This window comes from Spinacia oleracea, chromosome 5 (assembly GCF_020520425.1).
Source record: "Spinacia oleracea cultivar Varoflay chromosome 5, BTI_SOV_V1, whole genome shotgun sequence".
In the NCBI taxonomy this organism is placed as follows: domain Eukaryota; kingdom Viridiplantae; phylum Streptophyta; class Magnoliopsida; order Caryophyllales; family Amaranthaceae; genus Spinacia; species Spinacia oleracea.
In genome coordinates this window covers 71,430,540-71,457,954 of record NC_079491.1, presented here as the reverse complement: position 1 = coordinate 71,457,954, position 27,415 = coordinate 71,430,540, and the positions used below count along the sequence as shown (strand labels likewise).

General features: G+C 34.7%; 2 protein-coding genes across 2 annotated transcripts; both read right to left on the bottom strand.

Moving 5' to 3' along the window:
* Positions 1 to 10,650: 10,650 nt before the first annotated feature.
* Positions 10,651 to 12,516, bottom strand: LOC110796406 (uncharacterized). Its single transcript, XM_022001466.2, has 2 exons — positions 12,181 to 12,516; positions 10,651 to 11,357 (listed from the first exon to the last, which is right to left on the bottom strand). Exons 1-2 carry the CDS (start codon positions 12,484 to 12,486, stop codon positions 11,196 to 11,198), a joined length of 468 nt encoding a protein of 155 aa, XP_021857158.1. The 5' UTR covers positions 12,487 to 12,516; the 3' UTR covers positions 10,651 to 11,195.
* Positions 12,517 to 13,988: 1,472 nt separating this feature from the next.
* On the bottom strand, positions 13,989 to 14,927 carry LOC110791875 (uncharacterized). The gene has a single exon (XM_021996644.2). It carries the CDS (start codon positions 14,847 to 14,849, stop codon positions 14,100 to 14,102), a length of 750 nt encoding a protein of 249 aa, XP_021852336.1. The 5' UTR covers positions 14,850 to 14,927; the 3' UTR covers positions 13,989 to 14,099.
* Positions 14,928 to 27,415: the final 12,488 nt, after the last annotated feature.

The window sequence follows — 27,415 nt, the reverse complement described above, 5'->3', positions numbered from 1 at the left end:
AGCATAAGAGGTTCAAACTTCACAGACTTGTTATTCTAATTTTACAAACAATTCTCTAGTGAAAACCCTTCAAAGAAACTGTGATAAAGAAAGCAACAAAACAAATTCTTCCCTCCTTTAAATACAAGCTTCACTGTCATGCACAGTTTGTCAGTTTCAAAAGGCATCGAATCTCCTGAAGTCTAAAAATAATTCATCTAGAAAGCAACATAAGAGGTTCAAACTTCACATACTTGTTATTCTAATTTTACAAACAATTCTCTAGTCAAAACCCTTCAAAGAAACGCAGTCACAAATAACAAAACTTCTTCGGGAATAAGAGTGAAGGGAATCAAAAACAAAAACACAATGCAGGGAGATACTGGGAAAATACTCTGGAAAACAAAGAGCATAAAGAGCACAATGTAGACAACTAAAAAGTATTATAATGACTTGGAACTGTAAAATGCAAGTTAGGGAAGTGAATAATCAATATCAGAGAGTATATTATATTTCTGCTTGGGGCACTCAGAGTTTAAGTAGTATGTAAGAGAACTTAACTAGTTGTAATACAAATGTAAAAGCACTTAGAATTTAAAGAGTATGTAAGCAAGCATAACTCATTTGCAACACAAATACCTAGGTAGAGTTTAAAGAGTATGTGAGCCAACATACCTCATTCCATCCCAATCTCTGACTGTTTATGAGATATTCATTGTCATTTAGTAGCTTCTGACCACGATAAGACAAGCGAAATTATGTCAATACATGTCGCCTATCAATAGGAAAAGATAAAACGAAATCAATTAATCATAACGAGTTGAAAAGAAAATAACAAAACCAAAATCAAAACCTGAGTATTGACCCTCTGGTACTCTCAAGGCGCCTCCAAAATAGAGATATCTCAGTCAAAGAAAATAACATAGAATCACAGAATCAGATAAGATTGAAACCAAATCACAAACCATTAAGTTTAACTAAAATTATAATCAGATCAAATTAATAATAAACAAATTAAATCTCAGAACATAGTAGAAACCTTTTAACTAACCTGAAAAGTGTTATGTAGTAGTGTATATACGCTATTAAAGAAACGCTATAAAATGTCATATCAGTAGTAGTGTATATACCCTTGATCGTGCAAATATAGAATTTCACAACAGAGGTTTTAAAAACCTGCTAACAACGTGACACTACTTAGATTTCATCTTCTCTTTCTCTTTTATATCTCACATTCAAATGTAGTCAATAATACGAGTACATCGTAAGGTACCACAGACATACATACTGATAGTTCCTTTCATACAAGAAATGCAGGAGGTCAAAGACTGTCTTGAGTGTGCTGAACAATGAGCCCAAATTCTATGTTTTTACCAAAATTCCATAAATTAATTATTGGGCCTCTTCTCCTCTACACTCTGAAGTTATGGTTATGTTATTAGGTCTATAGCAGGCAAGGCAATTTGGGAACCATGTGGTAATTGCAGTAACCACCTTACGGCTCTTCAAACTCTAGAATCTAGATAACGCCCCCAAAGAAATTGTTAATATTGTAATTTATTAGGTCTTTGGTTTTAGATTTTAGTCACATCAAATGTATTAAAGGTAGATCCCTGGTGTCTGAAGCCCACATGTTAGCTACAGAAGTTAGGAGCTAGTTTTTGTTTCTAGTTTGTTTCGTTGCCAGAAAAAATAACTTTTCGAGTTTGTCATTTCAGCTTATTATCGTGGAGCCATTGGTATTCTGCAGGTGTACGATGTTACTGATGAGTCATCATTTAATAGTAATATTCTCTACATACATTGGGACTTTTAGGAGTAGACCTTGGTTCTCTTTAATGACTAATTTCGGAATTCTATAAGGCCTCTTATGTTATGGATATCTGTGGCTTTTGAAAACAAACATGAATCAAATCCAAAAGCTCCAAGATCTTTAGCGATTACAGGAACAAATGTAGTTAACTGGGACAGTAGGCGGCTTACACGTCCCACTGTGCCGAGATGTGAGGTGCAGATGGGAAGGACCGAAAGAGAAAAGCCTAACTTACTAAGAACAAAAGAAAAGGTTCCTAAGCAGTGTAGTCTTTCCTGGATAAATTAAGGATTTGGGGCTTCTCTTGCTATCCTACTATAATCAGCAAATATCAGGTGATAAATCTTCTTGTACTACTGCTATTGCCCCTCCCTAAGCACTCACTAGAGTGAGAACAACCGTTTCCGTGGAAATGTATATTTCGGACAGAGAAGCTTTATCAGGAGGCCAAAACTTTCCTCTTTAACCATAATTGATTGTCTCTATACACAACCCTGAATTTTCTTAATAGCATTCAGTTTTAAGTAGTCTAAGATTTCCTTCTGGACAAAAAGTTGTTGAAATTGCAATAGGTAGAAAAGGAAATTGCATGAAAAAAAGACTTCTTATCTCCCCCATTATCATCCGCGAACCTTCATTATATCAAATTTCACCCAATAAACATCCCCCAAAATGATAATAAAACATAAATTTCAAATTTAAATTAAACCCCCAATTATGTCAGACTACAAAACTAGGGCATAATCAATCAATACTGAACACAGAAAAATAAACCTTGACAAATTAGAACTCAATCCACACTTCGCAGGAGGCTCTTCCTTCAAATTCGTCCCATTGTTAGATTCTCCGCATTCTTTATCTCAAGAGTTGTCAGCTCCCTTAGTTAGGTCTGTACATTACAAGTGCACAGAATGACTTTTCTTGAAGTAGCATTTGCTGATTTAGCCATTATTGAACATAGGATACTTACTGAGCGACGAGAGATACGCGGCTGAGAGCTCCACCTTTTGGCCCAACCAACTTCGCTTAACTGATCAAGATCATCCTTCACAGCATCACTGTCTTTCTGCATCACAATGTGTTTTTACACCGTCGCAATTTGCAAATACTAATCATCATTCTAACAGGTATAACAACTTGATCATACAAACATGAGAATATTTGATTTGTTGATATTATACTAGAAATCACCAAACAAGCTGACAAATTGTGATCTAAGGATGACATTTTATGAAAGATAATCCCACATAAACAGTGTTCTCATACCCAATTAATATCAGTTCTTTAGGAGTTTAAGACCTCAATTCCAGCCAACTCCATAACCCAAATACAAAAATTTGAAACCCTCGAACCAAACCCAGCTAGACAATGTGACTTTGTGAGTAGTAAATCAGTTAAATCACAACAAATTTATACAGACCCAGAAAAATCAGAGAACAATTTCCGATACTAGGTGATTCTGGAATTCATTCAATTCAATTCCCCGACGAAATCCTCTTCGATCCCTAATATGCTTTGTAATTTGCATCAGCCACAATTCATAGTAAAACTTTTAAAAAATTGAAGAAGAACATACGAAAATGAGAGGAAGATAAAGAAACCTCGCGTTGTCGGCATTGTGTAGCATTGAAATCGTTGCTTTGATTGTCAGTCTTGAGAAGTTGAGAATAGAGAAAAGGCGCAATCGAAAGGGTTTTGGGGGAGCAGAAGAAAACGGAAGAAAGAGAACTAATTTCTTTATTTTAATTTTTCTAAGTTATAATATATTTTGTTTTATTTTTTAATGGATTTAATAGCGGTGTATTATGATGCGCTATAGTAAGTAGAGATATAACAGTGCTTATTTTATAAGCGCTATAATATGTAGTATTTAATATCTTTCACAGCGGAAAGGGCAAAAGCGCTATTAAAAAAACGCTATTAAATTACATTTCTGTAGTAGTGACTATTCTGAAAATATAGTTACTTTACAGAACCTATAGTTTCTATAATTTACTCTTTTTGTATGCAAGAATGAATATATAGTAGTAATTGTTTTACAGTTAAAATTACTTTTCTATATGATATAGTTACTCTTTGGATAGAATAGTTATTCTTATCATTATTATGTTCATAGTTATTATTCTGGAGATATAGTTACTTTACAGAACCTACAGTTTCTATAATTTACTCACTGTTAAAATTACCTAATTACCCTGGTCCATGGTAATCTTATGGTGGACCGAGTCCATGCAAGTGGAATTGTTTTTTTTTTCAATTACAAATTTAATTTAATTTTTTGTTTGGGTGCGATTAGTTACAATTTTAATGGGGCTTATCGACTTGTCTGGACTTGGAGTATGAAACTTTGAACATTAACGAATGGAAATTGTTGAAAATTAACTTGGAATGTAAACGTATAACACCGCCGGTGGCGGATGGACATTACTTGCCATTGTATAATGTTTTGTTCATCCTATTTCTACTTATTTTTAGTAAAATAAGTATAAATAAGATAAATTTAGAAAAAAAGTTATCCAAATACCATTTATAATTAAAATAAATTTTGTATAACTTCAAATAAGTGAAAATTATGTGAATATAACACATTTTTACTTTGTGTACAAAGGTGCATTGTTTCCTACTAGATTAGTTCCCCTACATACACGAATATTGTAAAATTATCATTTGACCATTATTTATTAGGTACCATGTATGCACAGATGTTGTAAAATTATTATTTGACCATTTGCTATAAAATATTTTGAGTAATAAAAAAAATATTCAAAAATAAAATTGTACGAGGTGTAAAAGATTTTGACAGATTTTCAAAAGGTTAATAAAGGTAGGATATATTTTATTAGTTTACAAATAAGTTTTTAAGAAATAAACAACTGAAAATTTATACTTTTAAAGATAAAATAAACAGGAAATGATAAAATTTTAGTCAAATATACTGAATATTTTTCATCAAATTTTTTTTAAATAAGTAAATGAATAAAAAAAATGTTTTGTGGGAAAAGTTTTCACCAGAAATTGACACGTGTCATTACTGGTGTCTATTTTAATATAATGTATTAGATTAGATGAGCTGAAAAATTATGTCATGTGTATCTTTTTAAACAAATACCAACTTTGTTTTGATAGGCGTGTTTAAATATATAGAACCAGATTAACAAAAAAAATTGCAATTCGTTATTACAAATTCAAAAAATACCTTCATAATTCTGATTATCAGCTGAAGAATTCAAATTAGAAAAAGAAGAATCATTCGAAATTACTGTTGAAGCAGAAAATCATGAAATACTTGAGCATTTTCTATTTCTCTCTAGAAAAAATTTACAAAACAATGTTAACTTTCACTCTCCACTTCACACTTTGTAAATTCAAAAATATGAAACCCAGACGAATAAATACCCGCAAAAAAAAAACGCGAAAAACTAAACTTAATAGAACAGAGCATTAGATGTTCTTTTGGTCATCTGAACATGCTCTTTTTATCTGGGGATTTAATGAAGACGCGCGTTTTACGTGCAATTTTTTGCGTTTTGATCCCGGTACATCTACGTTAACACGCCTGCACCATCAAAATTGCGGATTAACCGTTCCATCAGCTTTTCGTTACCGCTTCATCATCTTTTGTTAAATCACGAAGCATATGCCCGATCGGCCCAAATCAACAGTTATGATCGACAACACTGACTATGAACAACAATGCTTACATCGTATATTTGTATGTCTCATTTGTCTCATATCGATTTGTGAGAGACGATCTCATATTAGCTAGGTACACTTAGGTCCTGTTCTTCTGAACTTTGTTTAGCTGAACTAAACTGAACTGAACTGAATGGAGCTAAACTGAATTGAACTGAACTGAACTGAATGAACCTGAATGAATAATAAATAATAAATAATCAATAAAAAATAATAAAAAATAAATTAATAAAATAATAAATTAATAACTAATTAATAACTAATAATAAATAATAAATAATAAATATAATGTTAATATTTATAACAATACTCATAATAATAAATAGTAACTTCAATAATCATAATTATTTATTAATAACAATAATTACATATAATATTAATATAATAATAGTAATATTTAAGTAATAATAACGATGATAATAATAATTTATATATATAAGTAATAATTGTCAATTTTAATTGCAATATCAAGAATAAAAATATTTACAAAGAAAGATGAATCAATTCTTTTGAACTGAACTGGATTGAGCTGAATGAAACTGAACTGAACTTAACTAAATTGAATGGAGCTGAACTGAGCTAAACTGAACTGAACTGAATAGAGCTGAACTGGACTGAATGGAACTGAATGAATAATAAATATAAAATATAAAAAATAATAAATAATAAATAATAAATAATAAATAATAAATAATAAATAATAAATAATAAATAATAAATAATAAAATAATAAATACTCTCTCCGTCCCAGATTAGTTGTTACACTTTCCTTTTTCGTCCGTCCCAGATTAGTTGTTACACTTCTAAATTAGGAATGACCCCACAATTATTATATTGTCTCTCTCTTCCCACTAAATTTTTTTGTCCCCACACCCTCTCTCATTCAATTAAAAAGTACCCCACTAACTCCTATCACATCTACTTTTTCAATAAAATAACAATTGATAACCAAACAACCACTTATCACCTAGAACTTTGTGCAAAGATAAGTGTAATAACTAATCTGGGACGGAGGGAGTAATAAAATGATAAAATAATAAAATAATTAATAATTAATAACTAATAATAAATAATTAATAATAAATATAATGTTAATATTTATAACAATATTCATAATAATAAATAGTAATTACAATAATCATTGATGTCAAAAAAAGAGCTGCATAATTATTTATTAATAACAATAATTACATATAATATTAATATAATAAATAGTACTCCCTCCATTCCTTTTTGTTGTACCCATTAGGAATGTTGGGGGTATTTTAAGAAAACTGAATCTTGGGTTATATTGGGATATGGGTAATGATTGGGTGTAAGAATAATGATTGTGTGTAAGAAAAAGAATAAAGTAAAGAGAGAGAAAGTATTAAATTAATTGGGGAAAAGTAGATATTTATTAAAGTAAACAATAAATTGAGTTACAATTTCTGTCACATGGGCTGGGGGACCCAAATGAAAAAATATGGACCAATCACAGTACAATGAGTCACGTATTTTTGGGTGGAAATTTTGCCCAAAATTCTGACTCCCACTTTTCCCTCCAAAAATCCCACCAAATTTTCAGAAACAATTACACATTGACTTTGTTTTTCCCTCCAAAATTTTGAGGGGTTGAAAAAGTGATATGCCTTTATAAATAGGCTGACTTTCCCCACAAAACACCAAAATTCTGATCCAACTCAAGTTCAATAAATACAAACACACACCAAAATTTATTCCTCAACTCAGCATTAAATAGCTAAAAAACAGGGGACTTAATGGCTTCAGATCAAGAGGAAGACGATTTCCTCGGTTTTTCTGATGATGAAGGCGACGTCATTAACTCCGATTCTGACTCGGAGGAAGGTGATGATGCTGCTGACTTGGTACAAGCTTCTCAAAATACTGCTGCTGAATTTGGGGACATTGGGTTTAATGAAGATGTACCAAACAGCACTGAATATGTACAGCAAGTACCAGAAGTAGAAGGGGAAGGGCAGCAGCAAACTACCAACTTTCAAGAGGTACCATTTCTTTTTGATTTGAACTTTCCACCACCATCAGAAAATGCATCACCTCATCATCATCAAACAGCAACACACACAACAGATCATCACAAGCCAAGGACTCCAAGAATAAATAATGAATTGAGGCTAGAAATATTGGTGTTCCTGCTCAATAGAAAGATTCCAGATTCAGAAACTTTGTTGTATGGGGCAATAAGGGATGCAGTCATAGAATATGATTACACCAGAAAAACCATAGGCAAAATATGGGACAAAGCAAAGAAACAAAAGGCAGCAATGAATTCATATATTGTGCAAAGCCAATATCACAGATGTGGAAGGAAAAAGGTTCAAGTCTCCTATGACTCAATTGCAAAAATAGGCATGGGGGACAGAACATGCATCGTAGATCTTGCAAGAATGCTGAATTTGGGACCAACAACAGTATGGAGGCTCATCAAGAGGAAAATTATAAAGCCACACTCAAGTCCCTTGCATCCAGGCATTTCAGAAGCATGCAAAATGGCAAGGATAAGGTGGGCAATCAGACTGATAATGGACTACACTATACCACAAGAACCAACATATTACAGCATGTATGACTTCATTCATATTGATGAGAAGTGGTTTTATTTGACTCAAAAAAACCAGAGAGTTTATCTTGCAAACAATGAACCCTATCCACACAGAAGTGCAAGTTCAAGAACCAAGATACCAAAATTCATGTTCATGGAAGCAGTAGCCAGACCAAGGTGGGGTGAAAATGGGGAATGTGAATTTGATGGTAAAATAGGCATATTTCCATTCACAAATGCAATTGCAGCCAAGAGGACATCAAAAAACAGACTCAAGGGGACCATTGAAACAAAGCCAGTGAAGTCTGTAAATCAAATAGAGACAAGGGCAATGATGATCAACAACCTACTTCCAGCAATCAAGGCCAAGTGGCCACCACATGAAGGGGAAAAGGTCATCTATATCATTCAAGATAATGCAAAGGCACATATATTGCAAAGTGATCCTGAATGGCAACTACACTACAAACAAGATGGGTTCACTTTTGTGTTGACTCAACAGCCAGCAAACAGTCCAGATTGCAACATCTTGGACTTGGGATTTTTCAGGTCAATACGATCACTTATGCACAAGAAAATGCCTAAAACTGTGGAGGACTTAAGTGGAGCAGTGTATGATTCTTTTAATGAGTTGCATCCTAAGACATTGTCTAATGTGTGGATGACATTACAGTTTGTTTCTAATGAGATTCTAAAACACAAAGGCAACAATGATTACCAACTTCCACACAACAAGAAGAAGATTTTAGAAGATGAAGGCAGACTGCCAGAGCAAGTCAAGGCACCTATATGGGCAGTTAATGAATGCATGCAACTCTATGATGAATGGAAAGCAAACCAGTGAAGCAAAGTGAAAACAATTAGATAACTTTTTGTGTTTTGGGGACATGTTTTTAAATTGACAAGTAAAACCAATGTGTCACTTTTGTAAGCTTAAATGCAAGCATAACATGTAGGCAAAACATTTTGTAAGCATATCTTTTGGAAGCATCAATGAATGAATCTCATGTTTAAGTTTAGTAAAGTTTTTTTTCTTCATTCTTATTCACATCAATATAGAGTAATCAAGGCAAGGCAATAAACAAGGCAGCATTGGCAGAAAAAGTACAAGGCACAAGAGGTAAGGCAGCATTGGCAACACTATAAACAAGGCAGCATTGGGTTATTAAGAACAAGGCAGCATTTGCAATATCACAACTCTAAACACATCGGCTTCAAAATGGAAATAAATAATAATATCACATCATTTTCAGATGGAAATTATTCCCATTTTGAAACCGATGCGTCAAAAGATGTAATTTTGACAAAAACAATCAATTCATCATTGATAACACATGGAATATGCCTCACATAAACAAAGAATCATAAATATCTCAGAATGTCCCCAAAAATCATTGAATCAAACCCTTTCCAATTAAACTTAGCTCCTGAAAAACATCATGGATGCTAATGGTGCATGAGTTTGATTGAAAAACAAAGGGTTTGACACTCATAAAATGAAGACTCATCACAGATCACAAGGCATAAGTACACAACTTTAACACATCACATCTCTAAACACATCGGCATCCAAATGGAAAGAATGCATATCACATCATTTTCAGATGGAAATTCTTCCCAATTGGATGCCGATGTGCCAAAAGATGTAATGGACAAGGAAACAAGAACAAAGAAGCAAAAACAAGGAAGCAATGAACAAGGCAACATCATTGAATCTCAGTTAAGTTGTTTTACATCATTGACAGATTTGTTTCTAAATGATTTACAACCTCACCACCAATTCACCAAAGGGGATACTAGATCAATCAATGATGTGACATGATCTGTATTCCCTTTGGTAATTGGTGGTGAAGGACATGTTTAGAATCAAATATCTCAGGTTATCAACACATACATCACAGAATATCAACACTAACATCATTGAATATCAGAAACACATTATACATGTTTTGCAAGACATGAATTGCCTCTCCTGTCTAACCTGACATAAGATCTCAGAATGTCCCCAAGCATCATTGACACAAACCCTATCCCCTAACACTTAGCTCCAGAAGAGCATCAATGATGCTAATGGTGCACAAGTGTTATTGGAACATTGGGTTTGAGTCTCAGCAAATGAAAGACTCATCACAGATCAAGCATAACAATAACAATCAACAATGCATCAGATCACCATGAACTGATCAAAACATAGGGTTTGAACCTCATCAAATGAAAGACTCATCACAGACCTCCACTGATTCATGGGACATGAAGCATTAAACAGATCATTAACATGTAGGGTTTCATTTCTCAGACATATTGACACACATCATTGATCAAGTAGTTTCAATACTATCATATCTTTAACATTCTTCTGCCGAACGGAATGATTGATATTCACATTCCATTGTGTGAAATGACATTCACTCCGTTCGACAAAAGAAGTTAAAGGACAATTATCAAAACAAAGATCTCAGAATATCAACAATCACATCATTGAAGATCACAAACCTCCTAATATTGATCTCAGAATGTCCCCAAGCATCATTAAAACAACTCCAAACCACAAACACTTAGCGCCCGAGAAATATCATTACTGATACTAATGGCAACACGAGCATTTGTGGTTAGTTGGACTTGTTCCTCAGCAAAAAAAAGACTCATCATCGATCACAATAAATAAAGGGACATTATTGTATCCTAAAGGGACATGCTTGGACATTAAGCATTCAACACCAGGCCACACTGAGAGGACTGAAATAACTCAAACCCTATCCCCAAATTATATTCATTTCATGCCTTTACTAATCCAAAACATAGTTATACTGATCAAATCTCATACTCACCAAAGCATCATATTTATCATACACAAAACATACCATAAAACAGGGGACATTAAGCCATCAAATCATGTTCATCACACAGACAACATTCCACAAAATTTCATAACCATATGGAAACACCATCATCCAATCATCATTATCAATATCAATATCATAACATCATTATCTAACATCAACATCCATACAACTAATCACAACATCATCATCCAAACAACAACACCCCTGGCCAACAACAGATCACAGTTGTTGGCATCCACCTTATGACTCCACAGCTAGCCAACATTCAATAAAATGAAAAAAGGGAGAAAGGAGACAGACTTATCTAAGCATCATCAGACGCTGAAGCCGATTTTTTCCCCTTTTCTCCTTTCTTTGAGGAGGGATAACCAGATGAAAGTTGTCCTGGAGACCCAACAGCATCACCATTCTCATTTTCACACTCTCCAACATACACCAGATCAAATGAATCAGACCCACTTGGTTCCTTGCAATCAATAGGGGACAAACAACATGATTAGTGCCATCATAAAATAACAGGGGACCATGAATTAAAATCAGATTTAATCAAACAACTCAAAATAAAGTTCCAAATAATTTCAGATCACCATGGTTACCACATGCAATGAGATAAATGAGAGCAAATCACACAATAATTCCATTAAAATCCAACTAATTTTCCGAATACATCCAGATCCCATTTTTACCCAAAAAATGTGAAATAATATCCCAAATACATCCAGATCCCATTTTTAACCACATGCAATGGGAAAACAGATCAACAAAACACATGAATATTCCGATTTTCTTCAAATAATTTCCAAATAGCTCCAAATAAAATCAGAACTCAATTTTAACAACATGCAATGAAAAAACAGAGCACAAAATAAAATCATTCTCTCAATTTTAACAACATGCAATGAAAAAACAGAGCACAAAATAAAATCAGAACTCAATTTTAACAACATGCAATGAAAAAACAGAGCACAAAATAAAATCAGAACTCAATTTTAACAACATGCAATGAGAAAACAGAGCAAAGAATAACATAAAAAGCCCGAATGAATCCAACAGATCTCCAAAAAATTCCCAAAAAATTCGAAATAATACCAGATCTGCATTTTTAACACATGCAATGGGAAATCAGACCAACTTATCCAAAAAATAATCCGAGTTTAATGAACAATACTCCAAATAAATCCAACATTTATCAAATCCCACTTTTTTAGACATGCAAACAATCATCAAACCATTTTAATAAAACCGACATCAATAACCCTAAATAAATCGCAAAAAATCAAAAGTAATACCTCATCGGAATCTCCTTCACCGAAAAAACGCAGATCTGAGGGAGTGGGTTTCCGATCGTCATATTTTGACTCAACCTCCTCTCCTGGCTCCACTTCCCTCTTCCGAAACCATTCTTCCAAATAGTTTCGAGTACTCGTATTTTCTTTTTGGGCCAAATACAGATTGTTTTTATATTCGGCGGAGTAGGAATGCTCGTTATTGGGACAGTTGCACTTGGATCCCCAATCACAGTTGGAATCGGGGATTCTTTGACCAGAAGTTCCCACCCCAGAATCACCTCGAGTTCTAGACAAAGAAGAACCCATAAAGTACCAGAAAAACAAAGATCAGCGACGATTAGGGACCAAAAAGGGGACAAAAATAGAGGGGATCTGATCGGAAAATGAATCCGAGTAATTTTTATGAAAGTTTTTCGGCGAAAACGTTTCAGATTTGTGAGATTTGGAGAGGAAAACCCAGATCAGAGGCGGAAAACCTAGGGTTTTCTCAAGAACAGGGGAGGGATTTTAAGAGAGAGAGAGAGTGAAATAAGAGAGAGAGAGAGATCCGAAGAGGTGAAAGAGAGAAATCAGAATGAGAGAGAGAGAAATCGGAATGAGAGGTGAGAGAGTGAAATGAGAAAGGGACGGGTAATAAAGGGAGGGGGGGTAGGGTTAGGTTAAATAATTAAATAAGGTGGGTGGGGTAAAAGTGGGTGGGAAAGGGTAGAATCTTAGGGTATTTTTGGTAAATAGTGGGGAATCTTAGGGTAAATTGGTAAAAAAACTATGGCAAAAAATAGTAAAGATTCAGTAGGGGAACAACAAAAAGAAACGCCAAAAAAGGAAATGGGAACAACAAAAAGGAATGGAGGGAGTAATATTTAAGTAATAATAACGATGATAATAATAATTTATATATATATGTATATATATATATAAAAGTAATAATTGTCAATTTTTAATTGCAATATCAAGAATAAAAATAATTACAAAGAAAGATGAATCCATTTTTTGAACTGGACTGAATTGAGCTGAATGAAACTGAACTGAACTGAACTGAACTGAGCAGAACTGAATTGGACTGAATAGAGCTAAACTAAACAGAACGGAACTGCATAAAGTCCAAAAGAACATGACCTTACTACTTACATACACGAGTAGCACAGACATATAATCATGCATTAACATGTGTGTGTACGCAGGCACATGAGTAGGACACACTACCTTAGCCAAATGTACTTTGGTGTAAATAGGTAGAGAATTTGCAGTTTTTAATAAGGAATAGAAGTCAATGAAAACAGATGAAGTATTAGGTATGACTGTATCTGTATGCAGTATGACTACTTATTTAGTTAATTTTGGTATTATAATGATGGCTAATTAGTAATTAAGAATACATTAGCTCAACGGCTGCATTCTTCACGAGTTTGTCATTTAACCATTGTTTTCTAGTACTATATGCTTGATTTTATTGAGGGAATATGCTTTATTTGTAACGGTCAACCATTTACATTATTCGACATTTTCTTGTGCATATCTGAACAATTGACCAATCATTTTGCAGACCTTTGAATATTAATCAATAAAAAGAAGGTTCTAGAATAGGAAAACAAAAAATCTAAATGCGCCCCCAAAAATGATGAAAAAGTTGGCTAATTCGTTCATTGAATTGGATTGGAGCAACCTAATTCATCCTGTCGAAATTCCGATATCCGGAAATCATTTATGAGAGCAAGCCGAATTTGACTGACCTTTATCAGTGAAGAAGCAACGATGTTGTCTAGTGTCCATGTATTTACAATTGCAAGAACTAAACCCAAACAGAATGATCAAAAGGGAGCTACATACTATTTATAGTAACATGAAGAAAATTTAACACGAGAAGAGATTATATTACAATAATACCCAAAATAAACCAAAAAAAGACACCAACATTATCATTTAACAGCGGAAGCAACAGAGTGAGCCCAAAATTTAAGATAATCCTTCATTTCAACTTGATTATCAGGAGCAGGAACTCTCCAATTCAACATATAATTATCTCTCCTCTTCTTCTCCAGTACCTGTACCTCCCATGCTTCTGAAAGGTAAGGCCTTGAAATGGAATTATAACAACCATCATTCATTGTTTCTACATTCTTCGTATTGTCATTAATATCGTGATTACTCGCATAAGGGCTGTATGTATCATCTTCCTTAACGCGAGTGTTACCGCTACTGTTTTTCAACCTGTGTAATCCAGGAATAATTGAAGCCAAACTTGAATCTGTATCTTCTTCTGAGAAAACAAAACCCAGATCAATAAACCCTTTTAGCTCTTCAAATTCAAGGTCTGATAAACTCTTGCTTAAACCCTTCTTTTTTCTTCTTCCCAAATTGCCCTTCAATGGAGAATATCCTGTTTTTGGGGTTGTAACGGTCATTTCTTGGGGATCAAAATCTTCTGAGATTTTCCCAGAAAATAGAGTTTGGAGTTTTGGTGAAAAAAGAACAGAATTTGGGGATTCACTGCGTTTTTTTCCAAGGGAGAAATTTGTGTTAGTTTTAATTGTTGGGAGGGTGGGAATATCAGGATTTGAAGGGGGTAAATCTGGGATTTTATGAAAACTTCTAGGGTTTTTTCTGTTGAATAAATCAAGATCAAACCAAAAAGAATCATAAAGATTAAGAAGGGTTTCAGGCTCCATTAATGGTGGGCTAGTGCCTTGTTTGGGGTTGGAGAGAGAAAATGGTGTAATTGTGTCGGGGAGGGTAAGCAGAGTTGGGATGGAGAAATGGTATTTATTTTGGTATTTTTTGTTGACAATATTGCCCTTTGTATAGTCTATTTTCTTCTTGAAAGGTCAAAATGTCAACAAATTATTACGAGTAGGTCCTTGGTCTTTTTTAGTTGATTACACGTTTTCAACCATATTAATTAGATTAGTGAAAGTTATGTTTAATGGCCATGTCAAAGGAGGCTTAATGAATAGGTTATTATATCGTGTTATAACGTGTTTATGTTCTTTATTTTTTTGTTTGAAATACGGAATATCATGGTGTACGTCGTTGATAGCAGTGATCGATGGCGTATCCAGGATTTATATATTGGGTATGCAAAATTATGTAGACTATAACTTAAATCTATTTATATATTCTTAACCGGCCATTTTTTATGAGATGTTATTATCTTTTTCTTTCTAAGGTTTATATCATTTATTGAATTATACTTCGTAGTTATCAAAAATAATTCCAAAAGATAAACCTATAAAATCAGAAGGAATTTTCTTTCTTAATTTCAGCACATGTTATTTGTTACATAAATAAGTTAAACTATAACTAAAATTGCCTGGCTTGGTAGAAGTAAACGAAGAAGGGATAAAAAGTAGGGTTGGAAAAACGGTGTATTAAGATTCGAACCTCAAAGCACGCACATTGCCGTACTTAACCACTCTCAAATTGCCAACTTACCACCTAATTGATTTGTTTAGTCTAAAGCTGCTTCATTTTTGTAAAACATACAAGGTATGAAACTGCTTACCATTGGTGTAAGCTGTATCCGCTACTGACATTGACTAAATCACTTTACTTCGAGTTCTCCAATTAAGGATAGAGCTAACAAGTGCCACTTTCCTTAATAAAAGGTTGGAATCAAACCCCAACCTCTTTTTTTTTAAACTAAAATTAATTGATTGATAAAAATTCATACGACGTCTACAAAAGAGATATGAATCTATCAAATACATAACAACTCGAATCAAATAAAACTCGTTTTCTGCAAAACTATGATCATCGCACGTCGAACATCTTGTATACCATGTAACACATGGTTGTTTGTGACAACCTTCAACGAAGGGGTCTTTTGATCTGTTGTAGTTTTGATATTGAATTAAATCAGATTCAAATGATTGTAGACGTTGAACTGACATTGAAGGAAATATTCCCTTGGTCCAAGTTTGCAAATGTAATAAATGCGGTTCAGTATTAATTAAAATTTAATTATTCAGTGAGATCAAGTGATCTGAATGCCTAACTAGAGGCCGCTTCAGTTAAAGTGGAAATAATATTATTAATGCCACAACTTGCCCTTGACTGAACCCGTAGGGTCACACAAATAGTACGTGAACGGATCAAGTATTTAGGTGAATATTATATTCAGTAAATAATCTAAGTATGATATTCGGAAATGATATATGTTAATTTAAGTGAGAGCTAAACAAATCACCAAAAGGCAAAGAAAGAATATTTGCCGGAAATGAAGATGTTAACGGAAACGGAAATATGGTTCATTACGAAAATATAAATATAATAGAAGTCGAAGACATAACCGGAAACGGAAATATGGTTCTTATCGGAAAATATTATCGGAAATAGAAATATTGTCGGAATAGAAAATATTACCGGAAACAGAAATATTACCGGAATCAGAAATATTTTCGGAATTGGAAATATTGTCGGAATCGGAAATAGTTCAAATCGGAAATAGATTCCGGAAACGGCAAACAAATCGAAAACACGACGAGCGACATGCCAACAAGCAAGGCCGAACCATTGCTCGACGAGCCATCTTTCAAAGTGCAGCTCCAGCGCTAAGCACAAGGCCCAGCGCAAACGCTAGCACGCAAGGCAAAATCCCAAGCCCAAGCTCACAACGCATAACGCCCGGCCCATTGCCCAACCAGCTGGCCAGAGCATACATGGTTGTGCACTTGGCTTGTGCGCCAAGCTTACTTGCACGGCAAGTAGCTTGGCCACAAGCTTTGTGCTGTCCGATTTTCCTAATCCTAGGGTGTATAAGATTCTCCCAAACCTTCCTAATCCTAGTTGAATTCGACTACCTAGGCTTTTCCTATTTCCTATAAATACATGGCTTATGGTCATGAATTTACTACATCTATACCTAGTATTTAAAAAGGAAGATCGTAGATTATTGGATGACATGTGTCATTCCCATATTTCTTCCATTAATTTGTTCCTTTTTTCAAATTTTCCTTTTATTTTTTGTTATAAGAAATATTTTACAGCTTCAACATCTCTTCCACTTCATCTTCCTCATTCAACCTCAATCACCATTTAATTCAAATAACCTCTTCCACCCCATTTTCCTCTTTAACACTCAATATTAATTCAACATCTAATTTATACTCTAACCGTCCCAGAATACTCACACCGTTTTGACTGGACACGTTTGTCAATGCACACTTTGATCACATATATCTTAAACTGCATATTATAAACACCTATAAAGTATTAATATTTTGAAAATATATATTAAGAAGAATCCAATAAAACATTTGTTCTCATATACTAGAAATAAAATATGGTCAAAGTGAATTATGTGAATAGTGCAAAAAGTCAAAACGGTGCGAGTATTCCGGGATGGAGAGAGTATATTTTTTCAACTTTTAAATTTCACCTTTATATAAATTATTCCACGAAAATCACAAACTCTCAACAAATTAGCACATTTAAATACCGCTTAACAACTACTATATGATTGCCCGTTCATTGAACGAGCTAGTTAATTCAATAGACTTTCCCTATCACATAAAGTGAGATCTCGAATTCATAACACCTTAGATTATATCCTAGGTTGTTGAACCTAAGGCAGATCCGAACGTGTTGTGGACTTTCAACGGAGGAATGACGTTTGGCGTTCTAACTTGTTCTTGTTCGGTTCAGGAGCAGCAAGATAAGGCATGCATCATAAAGTGTGTAATCTGGATTATGATAATTGATTTTGTGCATTTAACATCGATTTTGGCAATTTGGGTTTTTTCGCATGACATTGGATTGTTCATAACCTAACAATGGTATCACGAGCCTCTTTTTTAATTGCATAATCAATAATTAACATGTATTAAATTTTATAAAGTTGCAAAGAATTAAAGGTGAATTAATGTCGCGGTAATTAATTGCAAATTCAAGCGATTATTTAACGGTTTTTTCATGAAATACCTCTGAGTTTTGGCGTAATTCACCAAATGCCCCTCAACTTTCAATAATACATAAAATACCCCTATTTCAAAACTTAATACACGAATTACCCTTATGACGTCATCACCCTAATTAACCCATTTAACCCACCCATTAACCAATCTTTTTCCAATTAACCCACTAAACTCTTAATTAACCTTTTTTTTCTTTTCTCTCTCCCCAATTTTATTCTTCTCGTTTCTTCCATGCCTTCCGATTCCACCTCCACCGTTGTAGATTTATTTTCTCTCTCCTCAACCTCATCATTCGAAAAAAGAGAAAAGAAATAAGAATTGAACACTACTCCAGGCAGCCATGGCAATGTCGACTCGCACAACCATGACTGTAGCATCATCAAATTTAACAAAATATTTCTTTAACCTTCTACACCCTAGATTTAAATGGACCACGTTGTCGTCGTTATTATCACCTTTATCGGCTGATTATGAATCGACGAATCGGGAGATTAATAGAGTAATCTGACTGATCGATTATCAAGTTTATATGTAATCGAGGTTGCCAATGATCGCAAGCTCCTTCCCGAACTCCGTGGCCAACACAACAATGTCAGTTTTCTCTCTCCCCAATTTCTTTTTTTGTCTTGTCTACCTTCTTCAATTCAGGGGGATCCTTCCAAGAAGAATCTACTTGTATCCTTTTTTTTTTTAAAAAAATAAATTTATTTTCATTTCTGTTCTTCAGTTGAAATATTTGAATCTTTATTTTGCTTTAGCATTCAATTTACCTTAGAAATATTGGATGGGATTGCCCAATCTGGAGGCCACATTTGAGACTCTTGTTGATGCTTTTGCTTTTTTGGACAAAAATAAGGAGGGCTATGCCAGCAAGAATAAGATGGTTCAGACCATTAATGAAACTACCACTGGGGATTATCCGGAGAGAGCATGGAGGAATATTCATCATGTTTTTCAGACATCGTGTTAATGGAAGAAGGTGAGTTAATGGAAGAAGGCAAGGGGAGATAGAAAAGAAATATAAATGGGTGGGTAGTGGGTTAATGGATGGGTTAATTAGATTTGTTAATGGATGGTTAATTAGGGGTGTTATTAAGATTATGAGGGTTAATTAGACGTAATTGGTTGATGATGGAGTTGACGTCATATATTAAGAATATTTGGTGTATTAAGTTTTGAAATAGGGGTATTTATTGTATTTAATTTTGAAATAGGGGTATTTGATGTATTAAGTTTTGAGATAGGGGTACTTTTATGTATTATTGCAACTTGAGGACATTTGGTTCATTTTCATAAAACTTGGGGGCATTTCATGAAAAACTCGATTATTTAATTATATGTTTGTAGGATTTTAGGAAGTTTTGTCAATATTCATCGGAATCTTATATTTTTATAGTGAATTCCACCTGTAAACGGCGTTTTAAAATTATAAAAAAAAAAAATAATTTTTAGCCGAACCTAGAATTCCCAAATTCGAAGTCTAACTATGACTTTTCAAAGGTTTTAGTTTTTCAGATACATGATTATAATTTTAATGATGGTAAAACCAATATTTGTGAATCTTGTTTAATAATCTTGAATTAATAAATGACCTAATGCATATTATTAACAATTTCAAGATTTAAATTCATTAATTATGCAACCTAATTTGTAATCATAATTAATTTGTTGAATTACGAATAAATTGTATTTTGTTTTGTTTTTCGTAATTAATTGATAATTTATTTGGGATATCATGTTTAAAAGACCACCTTAAATTTTTTAAAGTTTGAATCTTTAAAATTTTATGAATCCTAATTTTATTTCCTAAAATTCATGTAATCGGAAATTGTTTTAGTTAATAATTTTTTTTTATTTTTCGCCTAAATTCGTGAAATTAATATGATTTATTAATTTGTCATGAAATTTAATTTTATAATTTTTTTTAATTTTTATAAGCACGTTCTCGAATTTGTACACACGAGCATAGGAAGCTAGTGTGGCCTTAGGGGCTGCTGCCATGGCTAGGGGTGTGTAGAATTTGACCAGGTCCTGAATCCGGACCTGAATTGTTCGGTCCGGAATGGACACCGGACCTCCCAAAACAGAAGTTCCTGATTTAGGACTGGACAGGAGAAAAGCCGGGTAAATCTGGTATTGTCCGGAACCCGGTAAATTGTTTTTTTAAATCCTAACGCTTATACCAAAATAGGATTATGTTGATTGCTCTTAGTCTCTCACGCAGTCACACCTGGGCCTCATACCAATCCGACAACCCCTTCTCCTCCCTCCCTCTCTCCTCATTCTTTCTCCTCAATTCAAGATCTTAACTCAATCGTAATCTGCTCTCTCCCCTACAAATGCAATCAATTATATTTCCCAAATCTTCCAACTTTTCGATCTACGTATTCCTCAGGGTTCTTGATTCCCCACTTTACAAAACTATGGGAGGAGAAGGTGAGCCCAACTACCGTCTCAATCACTAGCGTCGTAAATTATAATATCGCCTTTTCTCTTGCCGGCATCTTCCTTATTTCTGTGTCCCATTGGCATGAAATCCGCCCAGCTTGCTCTATTTGTCTCTTGCCCAACTTCCCCCATTGATTTCCTTGCTACTATGGTGAATGATCCTCAAAAATGTTGAATACTATGTAACTATTATTGCGTGGTATGGTAATTATGTTTGGATTTTGCAATTGATTTGAATTAAAAGTATGAAGTAGGTACGATGAAGATAAGGAAAATGGTTGTTGCCAACTTGCTGTTGTTTATGGATGAAGAATCAGTAGCCGACAATTAAAAAAATTATTTAAAAAACATTAAAAATCAGCTAAATCGGACCAACAGGTCCATAACCGGTTCGAACCTGAATTTTCAGGAAAGAACCGGGTTTTTTTGGAATAATTCAAGACTTGACTCCGGACATGAAAAAACCAAATTCCGGATCAGGTCCATTCCGGTTCCGATCTGGACCGGGCCAGATTTGGGCCGGTGCACAGTCCTATCCATGGCATAGGTATGCGATAACGAGCAAGGGAGCTCGTCGCCCATGTAGTGTGTCATGCAGCGTGCTAGCCCACATCAGTATGCGGTGTGGGGCACGAGCTCGCATGCTGCCCACTGCCTGTGTACGAGTGTGTGCATGGGCGAGGGCGAGATAAAACAGTAAGCAAGGCAGGCGAGGCTCAATGCTTGCGCGCTGCCCATGCCACTATATCGCTGGCTGGGTCAGGGATTCGTGCCTTGGGCCAGGAGCGACAGTGCGTTGTTGCTGCATGGGCCTAGGGCTTCGTGCCTTGGTACTGCGCGACGCTACTGCTGTCTTGGCAAGGCATGTGCCTTGCCTTGACACACGCAATTCGTGCTATGGCGCTGGGCCATTGTGCGCGTTTGTGCGATTCGATTTTTCGTTGAGATACGAATTTAATTAATTTTAATTTCGTGCTTATAATTTTTCTCGGATATTAATTTTATTACTTCATTTATAATAATTAATTATATTCTAATTGTTTAATAAAATTAAAACCTTGAATAAATTATAATTAACAGAAGTTTCATGAAATACCCCCGAGTTTTGTCATAATTCACCAAACGCCCATCAAGTTTCAATAATTCATAAAATACCCCTCACAAATGACTTAATACCCAAATACCCCTTCATGACGTCATCATCCCTAATAAACTCAATTAACATCTAATTAATCCACCCATTTACCCATTTTCCCTAATTAATTCATTTTTTTTTCCTAATTAACCCATCTTCTTCCTCTCCCTTCTTCCGCCATCGCCTCTTCTTCCTCTCCCTCCTCGACCCGATCATCGCCACCACCACCTCGCCCCCATTTTCTCCCTCCTCGACCTCATTTTACGGCGACAACAACGATTTCTTTCTATCAAGCCATTGGAGACATTCTCTGCTTCAATTCAATAGCCCCCAAAATAAAAATTAGAAAAGACCCAAAATTCAGCCACGTTCTTAAAGAATTATCTCAATGTTATCTCTCTCAAATAGTTAATTTTTTTTTCTCCAGCTTCAGCTTCACCACGGTCATCTCATCTCTCATTCTTCTCGCTTCCCAAACCGACCCCGCTATTCACGGAGGTCTCAATTACAAGTCCAATTCTATTTTTTGATTTCAATTTCGATATTAATTTAATGAATAGATTTGATAGGTGGGTGATTTTTTGGGTTGCTTTTCTTTCATTTATGGGTTTATGCTCAAGCTTTGTTGATTGTTAATGGAGATCCTGGAATACAAAGGTGCTTTGGATAGGGACGAAGTAACGAGAGATCGAGAAAAATTGTGGTGGTGAGGTTGGATTTTAGGTGGGTATTGGTTGATTTCGGTTTGGTGGAGATAGTTTTTTGGGTCGTGCATTGATTTTTAGGGTGGATGTTTGGGTGTTGGTGGTTCGTGGGCGGTGAGGCTAGAATTCTTGAGGTGGTGGTAGGTTAGTGGAAGAAGGAAGGGGAGAGAGAAAAGAAAAATAAATGGGTGGATTAATGTGGAATTAGGTGGGTAATTAGGGATTATGGGGGTTAATTAGGGATTAAGTGGGTAATTAGACCGTAATTGGTTGATTATGAGGATGATGACGTCATGAAGGGGTTTTTGGGGATATTAAGTCATTTGTGAGGGGTATTTTATGGATTATTGAAACTTCATGGGCGTTTGGTGAATTATGGCAAAACTCGGGGGTATGTCATAAAATTTCCTTATAATTAATTAATTTATTTAATTTAAAACCAAATAAAGGGATTTAAAATAATTATTATACGAGCTTTAAAATTTTAAATAAATATGTGGTTTCCGATTGGACTTGGTAAGACATTTTTATGTTTAAAATTAGTAAAGCATATGATTTATGGATTGAGTGAGAGCTTTTATTCATTTTAGTTAAACACTTGATTAGGTCCTTATGTCCTTAGGATTAACAACTTTATTAGAACTAATAAGGTCAAATAATTGGTAGATTCTTGAGCCTTAATTAGTTGTTGCAAATATGACGTGATGCATATTTCTTGTTAACTTGCTAAGTGTGCCATTCATGATAAATGAATGGGTGAATGGTATGTTGTAGATATATTATTTTGTAGGTTACGAAAAGTTATTAGTATGGCCCAAATAGGATAGAAAATATGGTATGCTAACCATTAATTTTGAATGTAAAATATGGTATAAAGTACCATGGTTTTTGTTTAAATATGGTTTACGTACCATTAATTTGTTGTAATTAGTTTAATTATTGCAAATCCTATTTGGTGAAAATGACGCATCCCATGGTGAAATTCAAGATCGGAGTTTCCAATCCATTTTCAAGACGGATTTTGAACTTGAAGCTTCAAGATGAAGTCGGGCTATACTAGATCACAAATTAATCTTAAGCATGTTTTATGATATTTATTGTTTTAAATATGTCTTGATATTATGAATGAGATTGTGGCTTGATTATGTTGCATGATTAAAGATTTTAGTTCCCTTAATTAACATCTAACCAGCATAGTAAACAACCTTAAGTTCCAAACTTAAAATTGAGTTAAAAGGTGCCATTCCAAAATAACACTTACTTTCTCACATTTACATCAAACTAGTGATAGTTTTCCACCAAAGCGAGGTGTCAATTAATGATGCTAAAGGAATAAGGTACACATTACTTGCGAGTACATGTTGATTTTGGTTGACTTAACGATATATGTATGGAGTCCTTTTATGTCGTGGCAAAATGGGATAAGTTTTCCTAAAAAGTTCTTAGACGTACCTATCAACCAAGAGTACGTTATAGTAGAAACGAATTTTCTTACCTAAAATATTTTAGAATTAAGACAAGCCAAAGCATGCTTAGTTCTTAATGATTTTGAGGATTTTGGATTCATTTTATTCACACCTAAACTTGAATAAAATGCTTAATCATTTTGAATTATGCATGTTTGCTTGAATTTATTTTTAAGCGCATGTATGAATGGTTATTTATTTGTTTATTCTTTTCAATTGTAGTTTTAACTACGGCGCACACAATTCATTCAACATTCGATAAATTCTCGAGAAAGAGAAGTTGAAAGAGAAAAAATTCCTTGACTTGTAAAGGTACTTGCATATAGTTCCAATGCTGGAAGTAAAGGAGTATGTCCTCGATGAGAGATGCCCGATACCGCTGGCGACGGGGTCACTCAGGCTGCCCTCAATCGTTGGATTTATGCCAACAAGGATGTAAAATGTCTAATGCTTGCTATAATGTGCGCAGATCTACAGAAAACGTTCATCAACTCAGATTCTCTCACGATCATCCGTGAGTCGAGGAACATGTTCCAAGATCTGACTCGAATCGAAAGATTGGAGACTCATAGGGAAATTCTTGACACCAAGCTCAAGAAGGGCGACCTCGTAAGTCCACATATTCTCAAGGTGATTGGATGTATAAGAATATGAGTAGGCTGGATCAACAATTCTCTCAGGAAATGGCTGTAGACACCATTCTCCATTCTCTTCATAGCAGGTATGATCAGTTCTAACTGAATTACAACATGAATAGTCTGGACAATACACTCACTAAGCTTCACGGTATGCTGAAAACCGTTGAAAAGACGCTCAAGAATGAAAAGAAGGATGTGCTTATGGTGCGTGGGGGAAAGTTCAAGAAATATGGTAAGAATAGGAATGCTAAGAAGGGTGGCAAGAAAGATAGCCCACCTAAGCATTATGGCGGTGCCAATTGTGAAAAGAAGGTGAGCCTTCCCACTTCTGAATCTGAATGCGTCTACTGTAAGAAGAAGGGGCATTGGAAGAGAGATTGCTTGACGCTAAAGGGAGATTAGAAGAACGGAACTGTCGTTCCATCTTCATGTATTTTCGTTATAGATTGTAAACTTGTTATTTTAACTTCTTGGGTATTAGATACAGGTCGTGGCTTACACTTATGTTCTAATCCATAGGGACTAAGAAGAAGTAGAAGGCTTAGCAAGGGAGAAACCGACCTACGTTTTGGAAATGGAGCAAGGATTGTTGCATTAGCTGTAGGCACATATTATTTGTCGTTGCCCACTAGGCTAGCTTTGGAATTGGAAGAGTGTTTCCATGTTCCAAGTATTACTAAAAACATTATTTCCGTTTTTTGCTTGGATGCTAAGGGATTTAAATTTGAAAAAAAGACAATAGTTGCTCGTTTTATTTTAAATAGATGTTTTGTGGATTTGCTAAATTAGTCAATGGAGTTTATGTTCTAGATCACAACAAACAAGTTTATAACATAAATACTAAAAAGACCAAAACAAATGATTCAGATCTCACATATCTGTGGCATTGTCAATTAGGCCATATTAACATGAAACACATGGAAAAGCTCCAGAAAGAAGAAATTCTAGAGCCATTCACCTTAGAGGATTTTGGCGAATGCGAGTCATGCTTACTTGGCAAAATGACAAAGAACCTTTTTTCTAAAGTTGGAGAAAGAGAAAGTGATATATTGGGATTAATCCATACAGATGTATGTGGCCCAATGAGTTCAAATGCTAGAGGTGGTTTCAGCTACTTTATCACTTTTACTCACGACTTCATTAGATATGGTTATGTCTACCTAATGAAGCATAAGTCTGAATCATTTACCAAATTCAAGGAATTTCAGAGTAAAGTAGAGAATCAATTAGGCAAGAAGATTAAAGCATTGCGGTCTGATAGAGGCGGTAAATATCTGAGCTATGAATTTGATGACCGATCGAAAGGTTGTGGAATAGTTTGAGAATTGACTCCTCCTGGAACACCACAATGGAATGGTGTGTCGGAATGGAGGAACATGACCTTGCTAGACAAGGTTTGAACGATGATGTGTCATGCCAAACTTCCAATAGAATTTTGGGGACATGCACTAAACGCAACCGCACTCACACTAAATAGTGCTCCGTCAAAAGCTGTCGAAAAGAATCCATATGAGTTATAGACTAGAAAGCCTCTAAAAGTCTAATTTCTTAAGATTCGGGGTTGTGAAATATACGTCAAACGATTAATTTCAGAAAAACTTCAACCTAAATCTGACTAATGTATCCTTGTAGGCTAACTAAAGGAGACAAAGGGTTATTAATTCTACAATACATCTGAGAACAAGGTGTTTGTTGCTCGAGATGGTATCTCTTTGGAAACACAACACATTTTCGAATGACAAGTGGGAGAAAAGTAGACCTCGAAGAACTTCGAGTCGAACAAAAAACTCTAGAGATGGATCAAGATGGTCAGGTTGATACTTAGCGACATTTAGAAGTATCTGGTGAGAATAAGAACCAACTAGAGTTGTTACTATATCGCAAAGGTATAGATCTCAGCCAGAAAGATATGTAGGTATTTTAATGTCTGAGAGCCATGAAATATTATTGCTGGAAAGCGATGAGCCTGCGACTTACAAACAAGCTATGACTTTGCCTAACTCCAAGCAATGGCTAGAAGATATGCAATCTGAAATAAACTCCATGTCTAAAACCAAGTTTGGGATTTGGTAGATTTTCCAGATGGCTACGAAGCCATAGAAAGAAAATGGGTTTTCAAGTTGTAAAAGGACAAGGAAGAGAAACTTGAAGTTTTCAAAGCAAGATTGGTTGCAAAAGGATAAAGGAAAATCTACGGCGTGGTTACGATGAAAATCTTTCACCAGTTGCAATGCTAAAATATATTTGGACGAACGCAAGACTATGCGGACACAAGCTTCCAAACCGACAAATATGATTTCTGATCACAGTCTGGGTTTGTCTTCTGCCTCAACGGAGGAGTGGTAAGTTAGAAATGTTCTAAGAAAATTAAGCACTATTGCGGATTCTACAACTGAAGCAAAGTACATTGCTATACATGAAGGAGCAAAGGAAGCAATTTGGCTAAGGACGTTCATTGGTGAGCTTGGTGTAGTCCCCTTTATTAAAGGACAAGTAGATCTCTATTGTGATAATAAAAGAGGTATTGCCCAGGCCAAAGAGTGTAGACACAACCAGAGAGTCAAGCATGTAATTCATAGATTTCACCTTCTATGAGAATTCGTTGAAAGAAAATAAGTCGAGATAATCAAGATTGGAACTTATGATAACATCTCAGATCCATTGACAAAACCTCTGTCGTAAGCGAAGCAAAACTCGCACACTGCCGCTATGGGAATCACTCATATTGGAGAATGGCTTTGATGTCTTTTGAATGTTTTTAAGTTTTTTAGAGTTTAAATACTTTGTAAAATTTTTTTGTTAACCATTCATAGAAATGAATAATTTCATTTTTTTCCATTTAATTTTGTGGTTATTAAATGATGTGTTATTTCAATTTGACAATATATTCAAGATATACAGTCAGGGCCAATTCTGTGACTTAGAAAATTCT

What these genes read in the sequence shown, in the direction of transcription:
- LOC110796406 (XM_022001466.2), bottom strand. Translation starts at nt 12,486, where the DNA reads ATGGGTTCTTCTTTGTCTAGAACTCGAGGTGATTCTGGGGTGGGAACT. An exon ending in GTGAAGGAGATTCCGATGAG is followed by an intron (nt 11,358 to 12,180) that starts GTATTACTTTTG and finishes ATTGATTGCAAG; the next exon opens with GAACCAAGTGGGTCTGATTC.
- LOC110791875 (XM_021996644.2), bottom strand. Translation starts at nt 14,849, where the DNA reads ATGGAGCCTGAAACCCTTCTTAATCTTTATGATTCTTTTTGGTTTGAT.